Source organism: Pan troglodytes, chromosome 3 (genome assembly GCF_028858775.2).
Source record: "Pan troglodytes isolate AG18354 chromosome 3, NHGRI_mPanTro3-v2.0_pri, whole genome shotgun sequence".
NCBI lineage: Eukaryota > Metazoa > Chordata > Mammalia > Primates > Hominidae > Pan > Pan troglodytes.
In genome coordinates, this window is record NC_072401.2 from 116,339,650 (window position 1) to 116,360,597 (window position 20,948).

At 35.9% G+C, this 20,948-nt stretch overlaps 1 protein-coding gene and 1 long non-coding RNA gene across 2 annotated transcripts in view; one reads left to right on the forward strand and one right to left on the reverse strand.

Moving 5' to 3' along the window:
• Window positions 1-20,948, reverse strand: part of NDST4 (N-deacetylase and N-sulfotransferase 4) — a 284,247-nt gene that overhangs the window by 19,951 nt on the left and 243,348 nt on the right. Inside the window, exon 8 of the mRNA XM_009448180.4 lies at window positions 4,356-4,452. Coding sequence (XP_009446455.3) covers window positions 4,356-4,452 — 97 coding nt within the window. The remainder of the gene's footprint in view (window positions 1-4,355; window positions 4,453-20,948) is intronic.
• On the forward strand, window positions 207-7,574 carry LOC107974378 (uncharacterized). Its single transcript, XR_001717091.2, has 4 exons — window positions 207-272; window positions 851-945; window positions 3,777-3,842; window positions 6,127-7,574. It is a non-coding gene; the product is annotated as an uncharacterized LOC107974378 (long non-coding RNA).

The following is a 20,948-nucleotide window of genomic DNA, read 5'->3' on the forward strand; positions in this document are numbered from 1 at the left end:
TATGGCAATAAGAGACAAAATATTATTTTAGCATATTTTTGCTCAAAAAGTAATATTAAAATAACTATTTCCAGTGTGAAAATGATTTCCTTAAAATCAACTAGATGCATTCCATGCAGCCACAATCTAAGTGTTCTATTTTTAGTCTTCATGATTCTATTTATCAGAATGCCTGATTTAATATTAGCACATGGCCAAAGTAAAGCAGACTGATGATGCAGCTAGTGTGGCACTGCGGAAGTCATGCAGCTCAGCTTTCCTCCAGGAGTCAGGTGAGTGGCTAAAGTATGAAGGGCAAGGGTCCTTCTGTCTCCATCTTTATCATTAGGCATGGTATCTTAACTGGTGGGTCTTCAATTAGCATTGAAATTCAGATGAATGAAATCAAACTATTTAACAGAGGTTGATGTGCTACTCTGTGTATGGTCCGGAAGTAACTCTTGATTAAGAAAACACATTTGCTGCCCTCAATGAACTTAAAGTCCATGTGTGGACTTGGACAAGTACACAAGTAATTGTGATGTTGTGGGACAGGTGCCATAATGAGAGAAGACCAGAGCACCTTTCCAATATATGAGAAAATGGGTGATTTAGACTTGGGAAATCAGTGACAGATTCTAGGAGGAAGTGTATTCTAATACTTTTCCTTAAAAACATAAGTGTTACACAGCAAGGTTGAAAGAAGAAGGCAGGACTCTTGAAAGATGGCTGCTTCAATGACTTCTCTGGCAAAATATGACAATCAAGTCTGATAATTGGAGCACTAGATAGAGCAGACTGGCTGATAGAAACCACCTGTGTGCACATTGCAGAGGTCTCAAATGTAATCTCTGAACCTTATTTCCCTCAGAGCCAGGCCAGAGACTAGCAGCTATAGCAGAAAGAACTCATGAACTGACTGGGTCATCATAACTCTCATAAATCAAGACTTTTCTTCTGGAAAAGGTAAACTGTTCTGTGATACATTGGAGTGAGCAGCAGTTGTTAGATTTCCTAGCCCTAGCAGAGCTGCAGACAAGCTACATAGGTGGGCTGGCAGAACAACTATCATTGCAAATGGGATCTGGAAGTAGACAAGGCCAGCAGATAATTGGCATTTTGTTCACATATACCTTAAGCTCATATGAGCAAAGGCTACTGCACTTTGAGTATTAATGAGATTGCCGCCCTTTTAGATCCTCCCAGCTTTACACGGCCACCAAGAGGTAATGAGTAGCTAAAGGGAAGAACGTAACAACAGATCCATGGGGACCAACCACCTTGATAGAAGACATGTTAAAACACCTAGAATGAAACACTGTGTGCGAAATAAGATGGCAAAATTAATAAATGCCCTAGGGATATGTAATTACTAATTTAAAAAGATTTAAGGAATAACAAATGTGAAATCGGATTCTACAAACTTGATTAAAAGAATGAAGGAGACAGAACTGGTTAAGAACTAAATTAGAGTCTTAAAGTTTAGACAGGAGAAATCTCTCAACCACACTGAAAAACACAGATGTAATAGTTATGAGGGACGAGGGGCATCCTCAAGGGCTTATATGGTTTACTCCTAAATATGACAGGAGTTTAAAAACGAGAAAATGTGAGAAGAGCAAAAACAAAAAATGTTCTAGGGAAATGAATTAGCAATAGAGTAGAAACTGGAAGGAAACATGAAATCTAGAAGTTTTTTTTAAAAATACTTTTTAAGATAACACTTTCTTAAGGGGGGTGGAGAGAAAGAGAGATTTGAGACACACAAAACACAAATGAGAAAATTGATAGTTTAATATTCCTAAGGTATTGAAGGTAGATGAATGCAGGGCACAGATAAAAATATTCTTTAGTTGTTGATTATCTAAATATAGACACTTTGTAGCCTCACTCAGTAATAAGTAGAAATGTTTAATTACCCTGTTGGTCACATAATTGTACCCAGATCTCCCCTGGCCTACAGAAAGCCAAAGCCTTTATGTTCTGCACACATACCTTCATGCCTCCAGGACCTTAAGGGACATCAAGAGGCATCTGATAGGGAGGAGAGAGCAAGCACTCTCAACTAGAAACAGAAAAAATGTGGCTTGATATTCATGTAATCAGCCATAAAATCTGGGCCCATTACCTCAAAATGCACATTTTAAAAATTATCACCTAAATTTTTCATCTATCCTTGACATTAATTTTCTATCAATTTCTTTTACCTCATTTCCTTTTATATCAACTTCTTTAATATAAATATTTCATGGAAGAAGAGGAAAAAATCCTATACTAATAGAAACTATTCTATTTTATATACACTCAACTCCTCCTTAGTTTTAATGTACGGGGATAAGCCAGGCAAATCATGAGACATTAATATTGACAGTGTGAACACTGATCTTCTGAAAGATCTAAGGCCAATGAGTTATGCTCTTATAATTGTTGTGCTAAATGTAACCCTATGAGAATCCTCTTTTTACATTGACAATACCAGAATTTGACTCTGAATGATGAAGGATGAATATCTGTTCAAAGGCTCACAAGGGACTATGATTTGAACTTTGAGTCCCTTAAGTCTAAGGTCTCTAAGTCTATGTCCATCATCTCTGCCTATTTCTCTTCTCCCCTTCCTCATTCCCTGACCGACTTTCAGCCCACAGGAATCTCTTCTAGGATTCAGCAATGGCAAAGTGAAATATCACGTCTTTCCATTCTCACCTCACAAAAACTGAGCAAATAGGAGTTTGGGAACCACTTTTGTACCTCATGCTTCTTGTAAGAGATGCATGCACCACATTTAAGTCACTGAAAGACAAGTTTGCATTTAAGGGAAGATTGGCAGCACGTATTTGTGACCCCCCTGCAGTGAATTTATAGTCTCTGACAGCACTGGGGTGTTTTGCCAACTGAAGCAATAAGAAGAACAAACTATGACTTCAGACTTCTACAATTGGATTTTAAGAATTACTACAACCGTTTTTATATTAGAAGAATATTTTCATAGCCTATGAAATATTATTACCATCTGATTCCTTTGTTTTAACATCTTATTTGTTTGTTTGTCTTAGGAAAGCCAAAACCAGCTAAATGCTTTATCATTTCCATACTGGTAGGTCAAATATGAAAATCTAAAGGTATAGCTTAATGTCTTTATGAATGCAAACAACAAGAAAGAAAAATAGATTTATAGTTACTAAGCTGTAATTTTTTCACAGAACTAAAACATAATAATATTCAATGACATGATAGGGGATACATCTTTCTATTAGATTTTTAACACAATTTTACAACACAGGAGTGTTTTATTTCTTTAGTAGTCACTCCAGAGTTAGCAATGCTGTAAGGGAGTTGGTAGAAAATTAATGTACATTTTAAACAACAACAAAAGTGATCTATCTGAAAATATGTGTTGCTCTTTCCCCTCCCTGCACATGTGTTAACTTACTGTTGTAATACAATTTATATTCCTAGAGAAAGAAAAGATTTCAACAACCAATATTTAATAGTCTGTAAATTTTGCCCACAACTTTTAAAATGACCTACTTACTTGTATTACAAATATCTTCATCTGGGCCAGGCTTATTTATTGAGACTGTTTGTTTTCTGTTATGGTTTGTGCACTCACTGATGAAAATGCTTCTAGTCAAAGTAGTGAATTCAAAATACAGCAACTCAATAAAACTTTAATTAATCAGGACATGAGCAAAGTGTATAAAACTGTCACATACTGAAGAAAGTATAAGATATTCTAATTGAAAGTGTCATCTCATTGGTGAAATGCTTTCACTCTCTTTTACTGCATTCTTATACAGTTGTCCTTCAGTGCATGAGAGAATACCAAGGAAAAAATACCTGATGAACTTCAAGTGTTTCAGAAAGTAAGTCCATACCATGCTAATACCTAATGATTAATTTTTTTTAAAGGAATCACACATGTAAAACATTTGAAAGTAATCATGGCAGTGACTCTGAATAAAAATCAATTCAAAGGCTGATGTACCAGATAAAATAGTTTGAATCGGGTCAAAACATGTTTTTATAAATTGCTTTAGAAATTAATTAAATAAAGCCAAAAAAGTAAAAATTAAAGATGAGGTACAACAACTGAGACACATAAGTTCATAGTTGTCCAAATTTGGCATGTATGTTGAACAGTTTTAAAGTTCATAAAGAATTTAGTGTTTAAGGCTACTTAGTGGGAAACTTTAAGATCCTCTTGAGGTTCATGGCATAAATGCGAATCATGGAGATGACAAGCAGTTCAAATAATAAACTTGCATGGATAGCTAAATATTTCACAAAGAAAAATCTAATCTGATAAATCCATATACCAATGTATTTCATAAAATATTTTTAAAAAGGATATAAGTAGCACAATTGGCTATTTTTACCTGTTTTTTGTGGACCAATTACTAGAAATTTTGGTAAGTGGTCACAAGTTTTCTCTCTGGACCAGATGTCTTTGTGTCGTTTATCATCACATGGATTCTGCAAGAAGGAAGAATAAGTAACCTCACAGTGTAATGACTGTCTGGCTCTGTTCTCTAAAAATTGTTCAAAAGATGGAATCAAATTCTGGCCTAATACCTTAGAACTTGGAGTTAGACCTCACTCTGGTTCTCTGGTTTCCAAATCTTTTTTAAATAAAGTTATTGACACCTTCCTTATCTCAAGGCTGGGACTCAGCATCAAGTCCTTCCTGTTGTTATCATCTTTCAGTGTTTGGCAAGGCTCTAATCCCTGTGATACTACTCTATTTCTTGGTTTATGTTTTATGTCTATATATCAGAGGACTTGACTTAACCTGGTTTCATCATAGTTACTCATATTACTGTGTTCTCCCTAATCATTCCTATTTTTTCTCCCTAGAGGCTGGAATGCTATCCTTGAATTCCAGACTTGGCCAACTTTTCCTTTCATTTCATTTCATGTTTTGATTCAGATATTCCCATGGTTTGGCCACATCTTATAAGCTGATAGCTTCTAGATCAGTATCCAGCCTCTACCTCCCTCCTGAGCTCTAGACTTAAGGTTTTATATTGCAAATATATCATTTTTGTATAGATACGGTGAGGAAATTTCAGACTCAACATACCCAATGTATCCATTGGTCCAATATTATGCCCATCTAACCTACACTTCCAGTGCCAGTTTTTATTTCATTCTATCTGGCTGACTCTAATTTATTACCAAAATCATTACACTTTTGAGAATTAAAAGGGCTTTTAAAATTAAAAGGATAAAATTTTTGAAATATTTATTGACTGCCATATTGGTTTTATTATATTGGTGACCTACACAATAATTATATTCAAGATGATTGTCACAAGTAAAAGTATTTTTAAAAAACATATACCTTGGAAATTAAAACATTCTATTTTTATATTTATTATCCCAATATTAACAATGAAGCAAGAAGGAAAAACATTTATGGTTCATATTTCTGTACTTTAATCCGTTCCTTTTTAACTTAATTTTTAATTTTTTAATTTTTAATTTTATGGCTACATAGTGGGTATATACATTTTTGAAATACATCAGATATTTTGATACAGGCATACAATACATAATAATCACATCAGGGTAAATGGGGTATCCATTACTTCAAGCATTTATCATTTCTTGTATTACAAATGTTCTAATTTTATGCTTTTGGTTATTTTAAATGTAAAATAAATTATTGTTGACTGTAGTCACCTTGTTGTGCTATTAAATACTAGATTTTATTCATTCGATCTAACTATATTTTTGCACCCATTAACGATCCCCATTCCCACCACCTCCACTTTTCTTCCCAGCCCCTGGTAACCATCATTGTATCATTGTATGCTCTATCTCCATGAGTTCAATTGTTTTAATTTTAAGTTCTCACAAATGCATGAGAACATGTGAAGTTTGCCTTTTTGTGCCTGGCTTATTTCACTTAACATAATATCCTCAGGTTTCATCCATGGTGTTGAAAATGACAAAATCTCATTCTTTTTCATGGCTGAATAGTACTTCATTGTGTATAAGTACCACATTCCCTTCATTCATTTCTCTGTTGATGGAAACTTAAGTTGCTTCCAAATCTTGGCTATTGTGAATAGTGCTGAAATAAATGTGGGAGTGCAGGTATCTCTTCAATATACTGATTTCCTTTCTTTTTTTTTTTTGAGACAGAGTTTTGCTCTTGTTGCCCAGGCTGGAGTGCAATGGCACAATCTCGGCTCACCGCAACCTTCGCCTCCCAAATTCAAGCGATTCTCCTGCCCCAGCCTCCCGAGTAGCTGGGACCACAGGCACGTGCCACCACACCCGGCTAATTTTTTGTATTTTTAGTAAAGACGGGGTTTCACTATGTTAGCCAGGATGGTCTCTATCTCCTGACCTCATGATCTGTCCACCTCAGCCTCCCAAAGTGCTGGGATTACAGGCATGAGCCCAACCAATTTCCTTTCTTTTTTAGAATATTTTTAATATTCATGATGTTAGATTGCTGAATCACATGGTAGTTCTATTTTTAGTTTTGTGTGGAAACTCCATATTGTTTTCCATAGTGGTTGTACTAATTTACATTCCCACCAACAGTGTCCAAGTGTTCCCTTTTCTCTACATCTTAACTAGCATTTGTTATTACTTGTCTTTTGGACAAGATATGTCTTAACTGGGGTGAGATGGCATCTCATTGTAGTTTTGATGTGCATTTCTCTGATGATCAATGATGTTGAGAACATTTTCATAAAATAATTTGGCATTTGTATATCTTCTTTGGAGAAATGTCTATTCAGATCCTTTGCCCATTTTTAAATCAGATTATTAGTTTTTTTTTTCCTATAGAGTTGTTTGAATCCCTTACATATTCTGGTTAAAAATTCATTCTCAGATGGGTAGTTGCAAATATTTTACTTCAATCTTTGGGTTGTCTCTAAACTTTATTGTTTCCTTTGCTGTGCAGCCTTTTAACTTGATGTGATCCCATTTGCCCATTTTTGCTTTGGCATGGACTTGTGGGGTATTGCTTAAGAAATATTTGCCCAGACTAAATGTCTTGGGGAGTTTCCCCAATGTTTTATTTTAGTAGTTTTATAATTTGAGGTCTTAGTTTTAAGTCTTTAATCCATTTTAATTTTATTTTGTGTATGGCGAGAGATAGGGGTCTAGTTTCATTCTTCTGCATGCAGCTATCCAGTTTTTCCAATACTGGTTACTGAAGAATCTATCTTTTCCCCAGTGTATGTTCTTGACATCTTTGGTGAAAATGAGTTCACTGTAGAGGTATGGGTTTATTTCTGGATTCTCTATTCTGTTTCATTTGTCTATGTGTCTATTTGCGTGCCAATACCTTGCATTTTGGTTCCTATAGCTCTGTAGTATAATTTGAAATCAAGTAATGTGATTCTTCCTATTTTGTACTTTTTGCCTAGGATGGCTTTGGCTATTCTGGGTCCATTGTGGTTCCATGTTAATTTTAGGATTATTTTTTGTATTTCTGTGAAGAATACCATTGGTGGTATTAATCAATTTTTTTAGATACATCTTTCTTTAATACTATGTCACCAAAGTTCTGAAGAATGATCGTTTTTGATATGATATTATTATGTTTTGCTTTTCTATAAAATTGTCTTCAATCCTTCTCAAATTTGCATTTCATAGTTAATAAATGTGAAAGTGTTGACACTCAAATTACTCTTCTCTGTAAGCCACTGTATTTTTAACTGGAGAGAGAGGTGAGATAATCCCCTTCCCTTCCTTTCTTTCTTTCTTTTTTTTTTTTCAACACAGTCTCGCTCTGTCACCCAGGCTGGAGTGCAGTGGTGCCAACTCGGCTCACTGCAACCTTCTCTTCTCAGATTCAAGTGATTCTCCTACCTCAGCCTCCGGATTATCTGAGACTACAGATGTGCACAACCATGCCCAGTTAATTTTTTATTTCTTTGGTAGAGATGGGGTTTTGCCATGTTGCTCAGGCTAGTCTGGAACTACTGGCCTCAAGTGATTCTCTGGACTTGGGCTCCCAAGGTGCTGGGATTAGCATGAGCCACTGTGCCTGGCCGATAAGCAAATTTTCAGTTCTAATTTTTTTAATATGAAAATGTCTAAATATTAGAGACCAAATATTTTCACAATTATTTTCCATTAAGAATGTTTTTCTTTGACAAATACTTTTAAATATAACACTTGTCAAGTGAGTTTTCTCTAATTATGATTCTTTTAACCATTTTGCCAAATATAGGTGCTGCAAAATCATAGACTTCTCAATATCATTTTATTCTACGACAGAATATAATTTTATCCAATTAAAATAGAAGATCCATTAAGAAATGCTTAGGCTGATTCTTCCCAGTATTATTATATAGACTAAAGGGACCAGTATCACCCTGGCATTCTGCAGAACCTAACACTGGCTTACTATATTGTTGACATGATATTTGGACCTGACAAATAAGTGGAAATTACTCTGGCTGCCTTAATAAAACACATGCACCTCAGAGGATGGAAGACAAGCATACAAAGTTTTAGGAGCCTGCCACCTTTTAAGCTTTCAGGGATCTGGACATCTTGAGCACACTGGGACATCCCGTTCATAGCAAAGTGTAAGTTGTACATTGCAACTCCTACTGCTAAGAGGTAGCACAGTGCTAGGAAATATTTCTCTGTGCATTTATTGAGTGATACAGATAGCTTCAAGTTTAGGATGGGGCCTAGAGCAAGAAAGGGGTAGGCAGTAGGTAAGGCTGAAGTACAAGCCACCCTCCCACTTGGGCTTTATATGCTGGAAGATTCATGATACTATGGCATCAATGATATAAATGGATGCCTTGTGGAATATCTGGCAAGTACTTGAAAAGAATCACAATGTACACTTTTAAGGTTCTGTAGCAAAGCATACTATCTGAATCATATTACGCAAACCATAGCACTTGTATACTGCTGTATCCAAGAAGAGAGTGCTATGGAAGAGAGTGTTTGTCATTAGTCATTAATGTGATCAAGTGGCCATAACTACCCACCATGAACTGAATAGTGATAGACCCATCAAATCATAAGTTCAGGTATGTCCAGCAACAATTCACTGTAAGATGGGAATGGTATATCTGGGATCAGTGTCAGGCTGATCCAGGGGCCACTTACAAATAAGTGGCCCATGATTCTAAGTCACCTGTCACTGTTGCACTGATGCTTCTCCATCAGCTCATTTTTAGTTTTGTGAAGGGTTCCTATAACCTGCTGACAAAGAGGAGAAACCCAGGCTTGGTTTGCAGATGGGCTAACCCATATGTTAGTAGAAGACTAAAATGGACTTTGGTGGCACTACAGTTCCATTCAGAGGGGTTTCTAAAAATCGCTGGTTAATGGAACTCTTTCAGTTGTCAGAGTTGTGGGCAGTGTACCCAGTCATCTGCTTTTTGTTTGCTTTGTGGATAGACTTATAGCCAAAGGTAAGGATATGACAAACTAATCAGCAGAGATGAATAAATGGCATAGGATGGACAGGACAGGCAACTTGAAGGAACAAGCTAGGAAAATTAAGATAGGAAGTTCTAAGAAAGAGGCATGTGGATGGACCTATGATAGTGTCCAAAGTGTGTGATGATCTTTGTATTATACATTAATGTACACCAGAGAGCATTTTATGTAGAAGAGACCCTGACAACCAAGAGAGCAGTATGATTCAGCCAGGTTACAACATTCCTACATGTTGCCTAATCTCTGTTGTCAACTAACCCAGAGCTAATGCAAATGGCTCATGAATAGAGTAACCATGGCAGCACAGGTGAAAGCCATGCATGGACCTCTTTCCCCTATGTCTTCTGTAGTTACTGCCAGTGCTGAATATCTGACCTGACAGTAACAGCAAATACTTTCAAATCTCAGAAATAGCATTATCCTGCCACTTAGTGAAACATTGATTATATTGGACACTGTGATAATGAAAAGGGCATGATTCACCTACATCAGGTTTGACATGTATTCCAAACATTGACTCTCCTTCTCTGCCCACGTAGTCCTGGCTATCACCACTATGAAAGGGCTCACAGAGTATATGGCTCATTGACATGTTATCTTACATACTATTGCTTGGGATAAGGGAAACTTCTTTCTGGTAAAGGAAGCATGGCAGTAGGCATATGGCCCTGAAAGTCACTAGTCCTATTAACATACCCCACTTTCTACAAGTTGCTCACCTGAGAGTGATGGAAAGGCCACTTGAAAGATACAGTTGAGGTACCAGCTTGAAGATATAGTGTACGCCTTAAATCATCAACTATTAGTTGGTGCAGAGTCCAACAAATAGTTTTTATTTAAGGAATACACTATATCACCAACAGGTGCCTCTACTGTACCCTTTGTCCAAAGAGTTGTGTATTTGAGTCCAGGAGTTGATGTGGGAATGGACCCCCTTACCAGTATTCCCAATGATATGCTTGGAGAATTTGTGCTTTCTTTCCTCATAACTTTAAGGTTGGTGGATCTAGGAATTCTAGCTCCCATAGCAGGGAAGATTCCACCAGGAGACATGGGAAGGGGCTCGCCAAACACAAAGCTAAAACTCCTACCTGGTCACTTTGGACTTTTTGTGCCAGTAGATTGGCAGACATGGAAATGAGTTACCATCCTGGTAGGGGTAATTGACCCACATAATCATGAAGAATTAGAACAGCTACTATATAGTGAGAACAGGGAGAAGTATCTTTGGCATTCAAATAGTTCACTAAGTTGCTTGTTGGTACTTCCTTACCCAGTTATAACTGTAAATGGGAAAGTATGGCAACCACTGCCTGATAAGTGCTAGATGGGGGTGCCAGAACAGACTACCATAGTGTACTCCTTAAGTCATCTTTATCTAAACACAGCTTTTCTCCTAAAGAAATTTACAAGAGGAGAGTTAGTGAGACAAACTACCACTGCTGCTACTTCCTCCAGTCCTAAGACTATCTGACCCACCCAGTATTTCTTCTAGGCCAGCAAAAATGCTAGACAAAGGTGGGGGAAATACAGAATAGGAGACAAAATGGGAGAAAATAATCACTGATTTCACCTTTGGGACCAAAAGCAGCAATTGTGTTATAGTTTCTCAAAGTAATTCTCCTCTTATAAATTTCCCCAGGCATGAAGTTTATAGAATCATGAGAAAAAATGTGTCTGGTTGGAGTGAACATAACAAATGAAACTGAGCGTGTACAGAGTAGAGCGTGGTGGATGCTCTTTTCTCCACTGAATGCATCCTCTTTTCAGACTAGAGCAAACCCTCCACTCCTCTGAACTTTGCCAGCTGCTATTGCCCCCAGCTAGGGGATTGAGAATTCTCCCTGGCTAATAGAAGCCACCTGACCGGAAATCAAACTCTGCATCCCCTCCTCACTCTCAGGGAATAGCCCACCTCCAGTGGATGCAGGGGTACGGAAGACTGACCTGCTTGCCTCAAGGTGAGAAAATTGGCCTGTGACTAGTTCTCTCCCTGCAGATCAGGTAAGGCTAGGCTTTACCAGAGATGACATCCTTGTCAGCTCTTTTCCCATCTTTTCAGTTTCATAGTTTCCCTTATAGGTTTTTCCTGAAAGCATTTCTTAAATCATTTGCAATGGAATCTCTATCTCACATTCTGCTTCTAGGGAACACTACCTATGGCAGTGGCTATTCATATTCATACTCTATAAAATTAAAAGGCACTCTTGACTCAAATACATTTCTATCTCTGCTCTCATTGGAACAAGGCTGAAGTACAATCTAAAGGGATCAGTAATGTATAATGACAACCATATTATGTTAGAATTTACCTTGGAAAAAATTAGTTACAGATCCTGGATTTTTCTACAAATTCATCTATGGAAACTGTGATAAAAGGAATTAATTAGAAGCCAGTAAACGACATTCCTTATTTAATTCGCATAACTGAAATTTTGTTTTAACTGGTATCTCCATTTTCTGCCATCTTTTTATTTAGTATTCCATCTCATATACTCATATGGTGTAGTTTTAGTTCAACTAACCATATTTTTCACTGTGGCAGAGAAGGCTCAACTATCTATTCTTCATTTCTTCAGTCGATAATGGAGCATCCCCTATTTAGCTTATTATGCAGATTCCCAGCTAGAGAGTATATTTCACACTCTTTCCTCAATGTAGCTTTCCTCATATTAATTTCAGTTCAATGGAAAGTGAGACAAAATGATATGAAGTATCCTAAAAAATAAAGCCACACTCCCTGGATTTCTCCTTTCCAACTTACCCCCTGCTGTAAAATGGCTAGATTGCAGCATGTAACTTGACCTCAAGTGGAAGCCATATATTGAAGAGCCTATCAGTCTGAGGCCCTAGGTGATCATGTGGCGTGGAACTGTCTGCAGCTCCAAGACTACCTGCTTACTTCTGGACAGTTACATGAGTGAGAAATACATTTTCATTTTATTTAGCCAATGTATTTTTGAATGGCATAATTACAGCAACATCACCTATACTCTAGCTCATTGTGTTTCAAAGTACTTGTCTATGAGAAGATAAGGAGCTTGTGCAAGAATGTGAATCAATGCATTGCTTGTTTCAAAAAGAACATTCTGTTACAAGATAAAAACAAAATTTCAAGGAAAGCAACTGGTATGCTTAGTGATATAGTTGATTTCTACTCTGGCACCAGCTTCTTGTCTCATGGTAAATCAGCAACAAAATAATTCAAACAGGCTATTAATGGACCACACTTTGAGTAGCACTATTCTGAGTTAATAATTGCCAACATCAACTTAATGCTTCAGTTATACTGTATTCACTACTGTAGAAATTCTCATGTTTGTACCCTAATCATTGAATTATTTCTCCATGTGATGCTCATATTTTTCCCCAAAATTTTGCCTACATTTCTAGCTTAAGCTAATATCTACCATAAACCTTCCCTATTTATTTTAGAGGGGTAGCATAGCCCAGTCATTAAGAGCATGAACTCATGAGGGAGACTGCCTGTGCATTAAGCAATTTTCCTAAATTATCTGGACCTCAGTTCCTTATTTATAAAATAGTGGTTGGTAATATTTATCTCATGTGGTTGTTGACAGCATTATATGTTATTTAAAATCATTAAATCATGCTGTATGTAAGAGTATTTATTATTTGATTCCACATTTGCCCTTCTTTTCTTTTTGTCCAGATTAGTTAGGCAAGATTAGTTAGGCAATTGGAGCAAGAGAAAGAGTAAATCTCACTGATGGATTGCTTTACTACAGGTGTTCATCTTGAGAGACTTCTTGGTCCATCATTAGAATGTACCAGCACCATGTGTGACTGTCTGTCCACAAGATAAGTTTTGCCTCACACAGTCAGATCACTAGACTTCTGGCATCTGTGAGTTACTTTGTAGAGAAATAGCTTGGAGTATCTTTAGCCAACTTGAGGATATAGGTTGCCCTACTAGATTACCTGAAGACCATTATATAATCCTAATTTAACACATTTCTGTGTATACTTGCTGCCTGGTTCCTGCAACTCATAAAGCCAATAGTTTCAGCACCGCTTACCATTCAGATCTCAACACAAATGTCAATCCATGCAAGTGGCCTTCCCTGATGACGATAGTCAAAGCTTCTTCCCACTCTTGTCTCTTTCTGAGTTTCCTGTCATATTTTCTTAATTACATGTCAGTACCTAAAATTATTTTCTTTGTGTATGTGTTTGTAATGTTTATATATATAAGTATAGTTATAGTTAATAGTAATTCTATGTCAACTAGAATGTAAGTTCTCTGAAGGTGAGGTCTCTGTCTTCTTTATTGCTACAACCCAATACTTAAGAAATGCTGAATAAACATTTGTAGAATGACTTAGGACAGGCACAGTAAACATTTAGCAATTGGCATAGACTAATTTGGATATATGTTTGAAAACAAACATAATGTTAACTGTATAGACATTTAGCATCTAAACTCCTACAACACACCATACATAATCCCCAATGCTGTCTTTCTTGGCAGTCCCAGAAGCTAGTTAATGAGTACACCATCACTTTAGAACTTAAACATTATTTCTCTCATATTATCATATAACTATTTATAAAGAACTTCATTTCTGAACTGCATTTTTAGATACAAAGCAATAGGAAGGCAGTTCTCAACCTATACTTATTGAATTTCCCCACACATAACCCAGCAGAGCAAATCTCAGAGTAGGTGTTCACTTAATTTGCTCAAATGAAGATATCTTTATGCTTAGCAAAGGCAGAAGAGTAGACTAATTGATAATTCAGTGCCACTGTTGAATGTCAAAGTCTTATTTGCGAGCTCGTTCTTGGTTCTGTATGTTCAACTCGGCCACTTATCTTCTTTATTGCAGTGCACATGTCTTTGGCATTCTAATTTCTGCTTGCAAAACTGGTGAAATAAAATGTTCACAGAAATAAGCAGATTTAATATAAGACTTGAAAAGAGTTGTCGTTGTCTCCAACACAGAGAGAATATGGATAAGCATGCTTTTTGGGGGAAGAGGATGACACTAGTTAATATTTATTTATACTTTCCCAGAATGTTGGGATGCTAAGCTGTTACAATACTTGCTGTTCCAAATATTTTTATTACTAACAACTTAATTTACATTATTTCAGGTATTCCTATCGGTATGTTCCTCAATATAGGCAGATTGTCTTTTTTTGTAACTGCAATCCTTTTATATTATGCTATTTTAGGGATTTCCAGATGCCCATTTCTGTTTTCACCTCTTTTCCTGGCAAGTTTTCCCTTTAGTCTGTTAATCAAAACTTTATTAATGGATGTTTGTATTTTCTATTTTATATTCTGAACATGTTTGTTCAGACTTTTCCTACTCTGACTTTTCTTATACTGTATGAAAATCTGAATACCAGCAAAAATAATGTCTAACTTTTATTGATCACCTTCTATATTCCAGGTACTTGATTGACGTAGATTATTTCTAATCTTCAAAGCAACCTGGCAAGACAGATATTATTATCCCTTCTTGATAGCTGAGAAAGCTGAGATGCAAGGTGTTTTATTTAGGCCCTGCTGAAGGTCACACAGCAAGGTAGTTTCAGATTTAGAATCCAAATCTGGCGTTGTCTGCAGTTAAATTATGTGCGTGTGTGCATGCACACATGTGCATGTGAAGTTTTTTGACAATGATTATGAAGGGTAAAGGATCTTCCCTCCAAAAAAGCTAAGCATTTAATTGCACTTTCTTACTTTGTTCTGTTTCTATTGTTTTAATTTTTAAGTCAGAAAATTAGAAAGCAATTATTTCCCTTTTCATTCTCCAATCTTATTGTTCCCTGCATAACTGAAACTGCAACTGATATTTACTGGTTTAAGTATCTAGCACTATAGATATATTTAAACTTTGAAAAAGGAATTCAGTTAAAATTGCTTTAGGCAGTTTATGGCTACAGTGCCAGTCTAGTGAAAGTACATGTAACTCAGCTGTCACACAGGTACAGGTGATGCACATGGTTTGTGTTTGTGGAATATATGAGGCAAATTTACTTTTAAGTAAACATAAACAAAGCAGGCAGAAGATTTCCTGAAGCAATGAACAAGACTTAGAAAGGGCAGTAAAATCTGATGAAATTATGTTCCTTGCAAGGGCAGAAGCACCCTTGGATATTTCCCTCCAAATAAGTAAAAATTGCAAATTCGCAATCAAGCTAAAAAGAACATAGATTGAAAGAATATCATACCATTTACCTTATTATAATTCCATATTTTTATAGGCTGCATTAAAATAACTTTTGTTCTTATTATATCTAGTTATTCAAAGTCTACATTGCCTTTTTGCTACTAAATTTTTGCTTTGCTCACTATTCTCCACATCCTTCACTGGCAAGGACACCATGGAATTATCAATTCAAGATTGATGATCCTCATCCAGGTCACGTGCCTATTCTAGATAACTAGGACATTTCTAGACCTTAATAGTTGAAACTTTAAAAATGCCCAGTGCTCATGATAGAAGGATTATTTTACTAATTACAAACATTTCAGAGGCCATTGGTTTGCTTTTCATTTCCCTTTTGGTATTCCCCTGACGGTTTAAAGAAGAATGCTATAAAAGGCATCTTTTAAAACATATTTTTCCTTTCCAATTGGCCTGTGTTGTTTCTTAATTTTTTCTGCTTATTGAGTCTTGCCCTGTGTATGTCTGTAAAATGCCCTTTCCAAGTTGTATTGTACAGGGTGGTGACTTTCAAGTTTTGTCTCTCAATGTCATTTAAGCCTAATACAATCCATGTACACTGATGAGGAAGTTTAATAGATTAAGGGTGTTTATTCTCAGTGCTCCAATCAACAAATCTTTATGGAAAAACTGAGAGACATCTTTATGAAGGCTTGAACTCTCCTTGTTCCCCATGTAAAATCCATGCAGTCCCTCAACTTCTTGGGAAAGTGTTCCTCGTGTGAGTACACTGATCCATAATAAATGCACTCACTACAGAACTCCTGTAGCACTTAATAGACTGATTTGTCAAACTTTGCTACAAAGTACCCTGAATTTCAGAGGTTTATAATGCCAACCTCTGGGGGTAGGACTGGATGGAAAGGAGCCCATGGTTCTGTGTCTGTCTGGGGTGACAGCTTCAAGAGTACTGCTTTAGACACAAAATGTTTCTAATTTACCCTAAATGTCTATCTATTCTTCACCATATTATACTCATGTTTATTTAAGTAAGTTAATACTACTGGTATTTTCCCATGAGGTAGTCTCATAGTAAAATTGACCCCAAGAGAAGGTGGCATATTTACTTTGTAGCGCTATCATTTTTTTTTTCTTTTCTTTTTGAGATGGAGTCTCACTCCATCACCCAGGCTGGAGTGCAGTGGCACAATCTCGGCTCACTGCAACCTCTGCCTCCTGGAGTCAAGTGATTCTCCTGCCTCAGCCTCCCAAGTAGCCGGGACTGCAGGCACACACCACCACGCCTGGCTAATTTTTGTATTTTTAGTAGAGATGGGATTTCACCATATTGGCCAGGCTAGTCTCAAACTGCTGACTTTGTGATCTGCCTGCCTCGGCCTCCCAAAGTGCCGGGATTATAGGAGTGAGCCACTGCACCCAGCCAGCTCTATTTTTAAACTAATGACTGTGTACTTTTGAACATACTCCCTTATGTTATTATTTGTGTTTTAATGAATATCCTGGCAGGGAAAAGAAAGCCAACTCAATAAAATGAACTGTATTTTTAAACTCTTATGAATCAGTTGTTCTAATACAGTATTATTCACTCATATATGACATTGAACTTATCAAATGTTTCTGTAAGGCACAAACAAAAAATTCAGTTTCCTTTTTCATTATTATACTTGGATTAAATGCTCAAATATATTTTATGATGATTTTAAGTTAGAAAGTATTGCCACTTTATTTTATTTTCAAGGGAGCTATCTGCAAGTAATTTTTTTTTATGACTGAACCTCAATAAGTGGTTTGTGTGGGGAATTTGACCCTTGACAGGAACATGTTTGCAATTGATTAACAGGGAAAACAATCCAAGACTTAAGTCATCATTTTTGGATGTCAGAATGACTGACAGCCTCATATAATCAAAATGTTGCTTCAGTGTAAATTAAAGAATCAAAATCGTGAGAAATTATTGCCATCTTTGGTGGAGGAGATATTCCTGAAAGGTATATAACATACTATCGCTAAGTTAGGAGGAGAAAGATAACATGGCAAAATATAAATTTAAATTTTGATTAGGAAAAAATATTTAAGATAATAATGAAATCTGTCCTCTCTCATCTGTGATATGATAAAAACTATACTGACTTAATTTCACTGAAAAGACTAAAAGATGAAAGAATTAAAGTGAAAAGTGCTATTACAGAACTCCTATTTCCCCAGCAATGGGGGTAATTAGTCACAGATCACTCTTTCGTTATTCTCAGTCTCACTCACTCCTACTTCGAAGGTCTTGCTTTTCACAACCATGAAGCTCTTCTGGGCTTCCCTCTCTCATAGGTAGATTATTTTCCTATCTTCAGCACCTCCCTATTCTTACCTGTCCTGAGAAAAGGCTTCTGGTGTACTCTTCATTGACCAACATTTTTTTAAGTCACTTCACTCTCAACTTCAGAGCCTATAGCTTGTTGTTCCTAATTGTCTATCAAATTCAAATTACACTGGCAGCATTCAAAGCTTCCCGCACTGACTTGTACCTGCTTCTATAGGTTACTTACCATTACATCACTATTTACTATCTGAGAAACAGATGTGCCACTTTTCTTGTTCTTTGTACACACAGCCCTCTGCTTTTGGTTATTCTTTAATGATATTTTGAAGACGGTGGCTATTGTACTATGCTAGGTTCCAGGGTGCAAATATGAACCAAACAAAGTCTCATTCTTCAAGGTTTGCAGGAATCAGTATATGACAGGCATAAGTGTCTGCAATTCTGTGTGGTAAGTGCAGTAATATAATTATAAATAAGTTGTAGGGTGGTAAAAAGAGAAATAAATATGAAGACAAATTTGTAACACTATTTTGTTCACATAACAAGCAGTTATTGTGGCTTATAAGTTCCATGAAGGCAATAATTTTCTTTTGATTATGTTAGTACTTCAAAAGCATAGGTTGAATAAATTCACACTGAACATACTGTCAGATCCTTCTAAAGTAAGGAGTTACCCCTGAAATTTCATTTGACGTAGAGTTGATGATAATAGTATACTTGCTTTTTTAATTGTAAAACCACCATCTTGTGGTTGAAATCACCCTTGAGGAGGAGTAAGAAAACCTAGGGCTTTAGTCCTGACTTGTTCCTAATAAGCCATGTGACTTAGAACAAGGCATTTCACTACACTGAGTGTCATCCATTTTCTCTCTACAATGAATAGGTTGAGCTAGATGTCCCTAATTTCTTATTCTGCTCTTACAATCTTTAATTCTCTGTGTCAGCATTCCTTCATTCCTTCAACAGACACATACTAATAGAATCTACAGTGTGTTTGCCACTAGATCTTAAGATTTGTTTATGTCACAGCTATTCAAATTTCATCATTTCTAAACTGGGGCTGGATGTCTTGACAGCTGGAATCAGCAAAGGGATTAACCACCTAAGGTTAGTGCTCTGTGGTTTATTTTCCCACTTCTTTAACCCTGGAGACGTTGGCATGGGGAGAGAAACTTCAGCTCTTTGAGCATTCTCCTAGTCACACAGAAAAGCAGGAATCCACATCATGTTTGGCATGTTTGTTGATAGTGAGACTCTGGAGTGACTGAGTGAAGACTGGAACTGAGCTAAGCTGACAGTTTGAGAGCTTAAAAGCATCGATTAGCTCATGTGTAAGAATCTGACCTTCTAACTTCCTCCATATTGTGGTTTTGGTTCCCATAATGAGAATTATAAAAAAAAAAAAAAAGCAAAAAAAAAAAAAAAAGAAAGAAAAGAAACCCTATTCTTTTACACTGTGTAGTGATTATTCTACCAAAATAATAAAGGACATGAATTAATGTACACGAGTGAGTACAATTTTAAGAGTCTTACACACTAAGGACTAAACTGACAAGGATACAGTCTGGGGATTGCATTTCATATGTGTCCTCAGTACACATTCCCATGTTAATCACCTGTGAAAGAATCCATTTCCAGTGAGAGATGAGCACAAATGCGTTTTGTGCTCTACTTATCAGGGTACCCATTGACAGATATTCATATTGCAGTTTTTAATTAGGTGACAAAGCAGCTTCACATACATGGTAGTTGGTGCTAATGAAACTTTACATGAGGAACCAAAGGAAATTAAATAGATGTGAATATTATCATTTTTCACTTTTTCTTTTATTTGTGGTAACAAGAATGTGTGAATTGAAAATCTAAAGAAAAATAATAGTTGACTTAGTTTTAAACATGAAATATACTGAATAAGAAGTCACACTTGTAAATACAAAAGAGTACTTTAATATTTTATTTTGACACTTTGTAACAGTAACAGAAACACACCATGTTTATCTATTCTAACTCTCTAGCATTGTGATGAATGGGCCATAAAAAACCTACCAAGTAATACTGGTTTTTTAAATAAAACTAAGTTCATATTTTATAGAGAAAAGGGTGACAATGCTTACCATTTTAAACTGTGTTATTATAGGTATGAATATGAAAAGAAGAGATAACCACCAGGGAAGTGAACTAGTATTATGCACTTTATTGTTACTTCACAACTTGAAGATTTTTGGACATGATGTGTTTGGCAAAGTTCATCAGATTTGCTGCAGTAAGTCAACTTTTGTCAAAATCTCATGTATCTGAATAATTCTCCCTTTAACTTAACTACTCTATTTTCTATTCCTTGTTTTTCTTCTTAAATATATTTGAGAATATATGATATTTAGTTAACAAAAATGTTTGCAACTTTAAAATTTCAGTGAAAAGTAACCATATAAATAATATAATTTCATAATAGCAAAGGGAGACTTTCAGTAGGAAAACATTTACTCATGTATCATTTAAGTACTCTTACAGAAAACTATATTTTGATAATGTATATGAAAATTCCTAAACTTATATAAACAACAGCAATGATGAAAATTTGTAAACTCTATGTTATCTTTTCTGAGTTATTCTCTCTCTTATGATGAACTTCCTAGGAACTTACCCCTATGATATTATGCAAAATTAAAATTATCAGCACTTGCAAATTATATATATATATATTTCTTATATCTTCCAAGAATGATGTAATTTCTTACAGAATAATCCCATATTTTAATTTCTAATTTCCATTTATACCCCTAATCCACCAGCACTGTATTCTATATTTAACAAACATTCAATCAATACTTAGAATCATCATGTTGCCCAAATCATATTGGAGCTGGCATATCTTTGATTATATTTATTTTTTAAGAAAAGTGTCACTGATATCCAAACATATTAATAAATACAATTCTTTATCTTAAAAATTTCAAATAATATCAAGAAATTTAGTTCATCATTAAAAAAAAGTTTTTCCTTTTTTCTACAGATAGAGGAAGAGTAGAGCTGGAGGCCATTGAAGGATTCTTTCTATG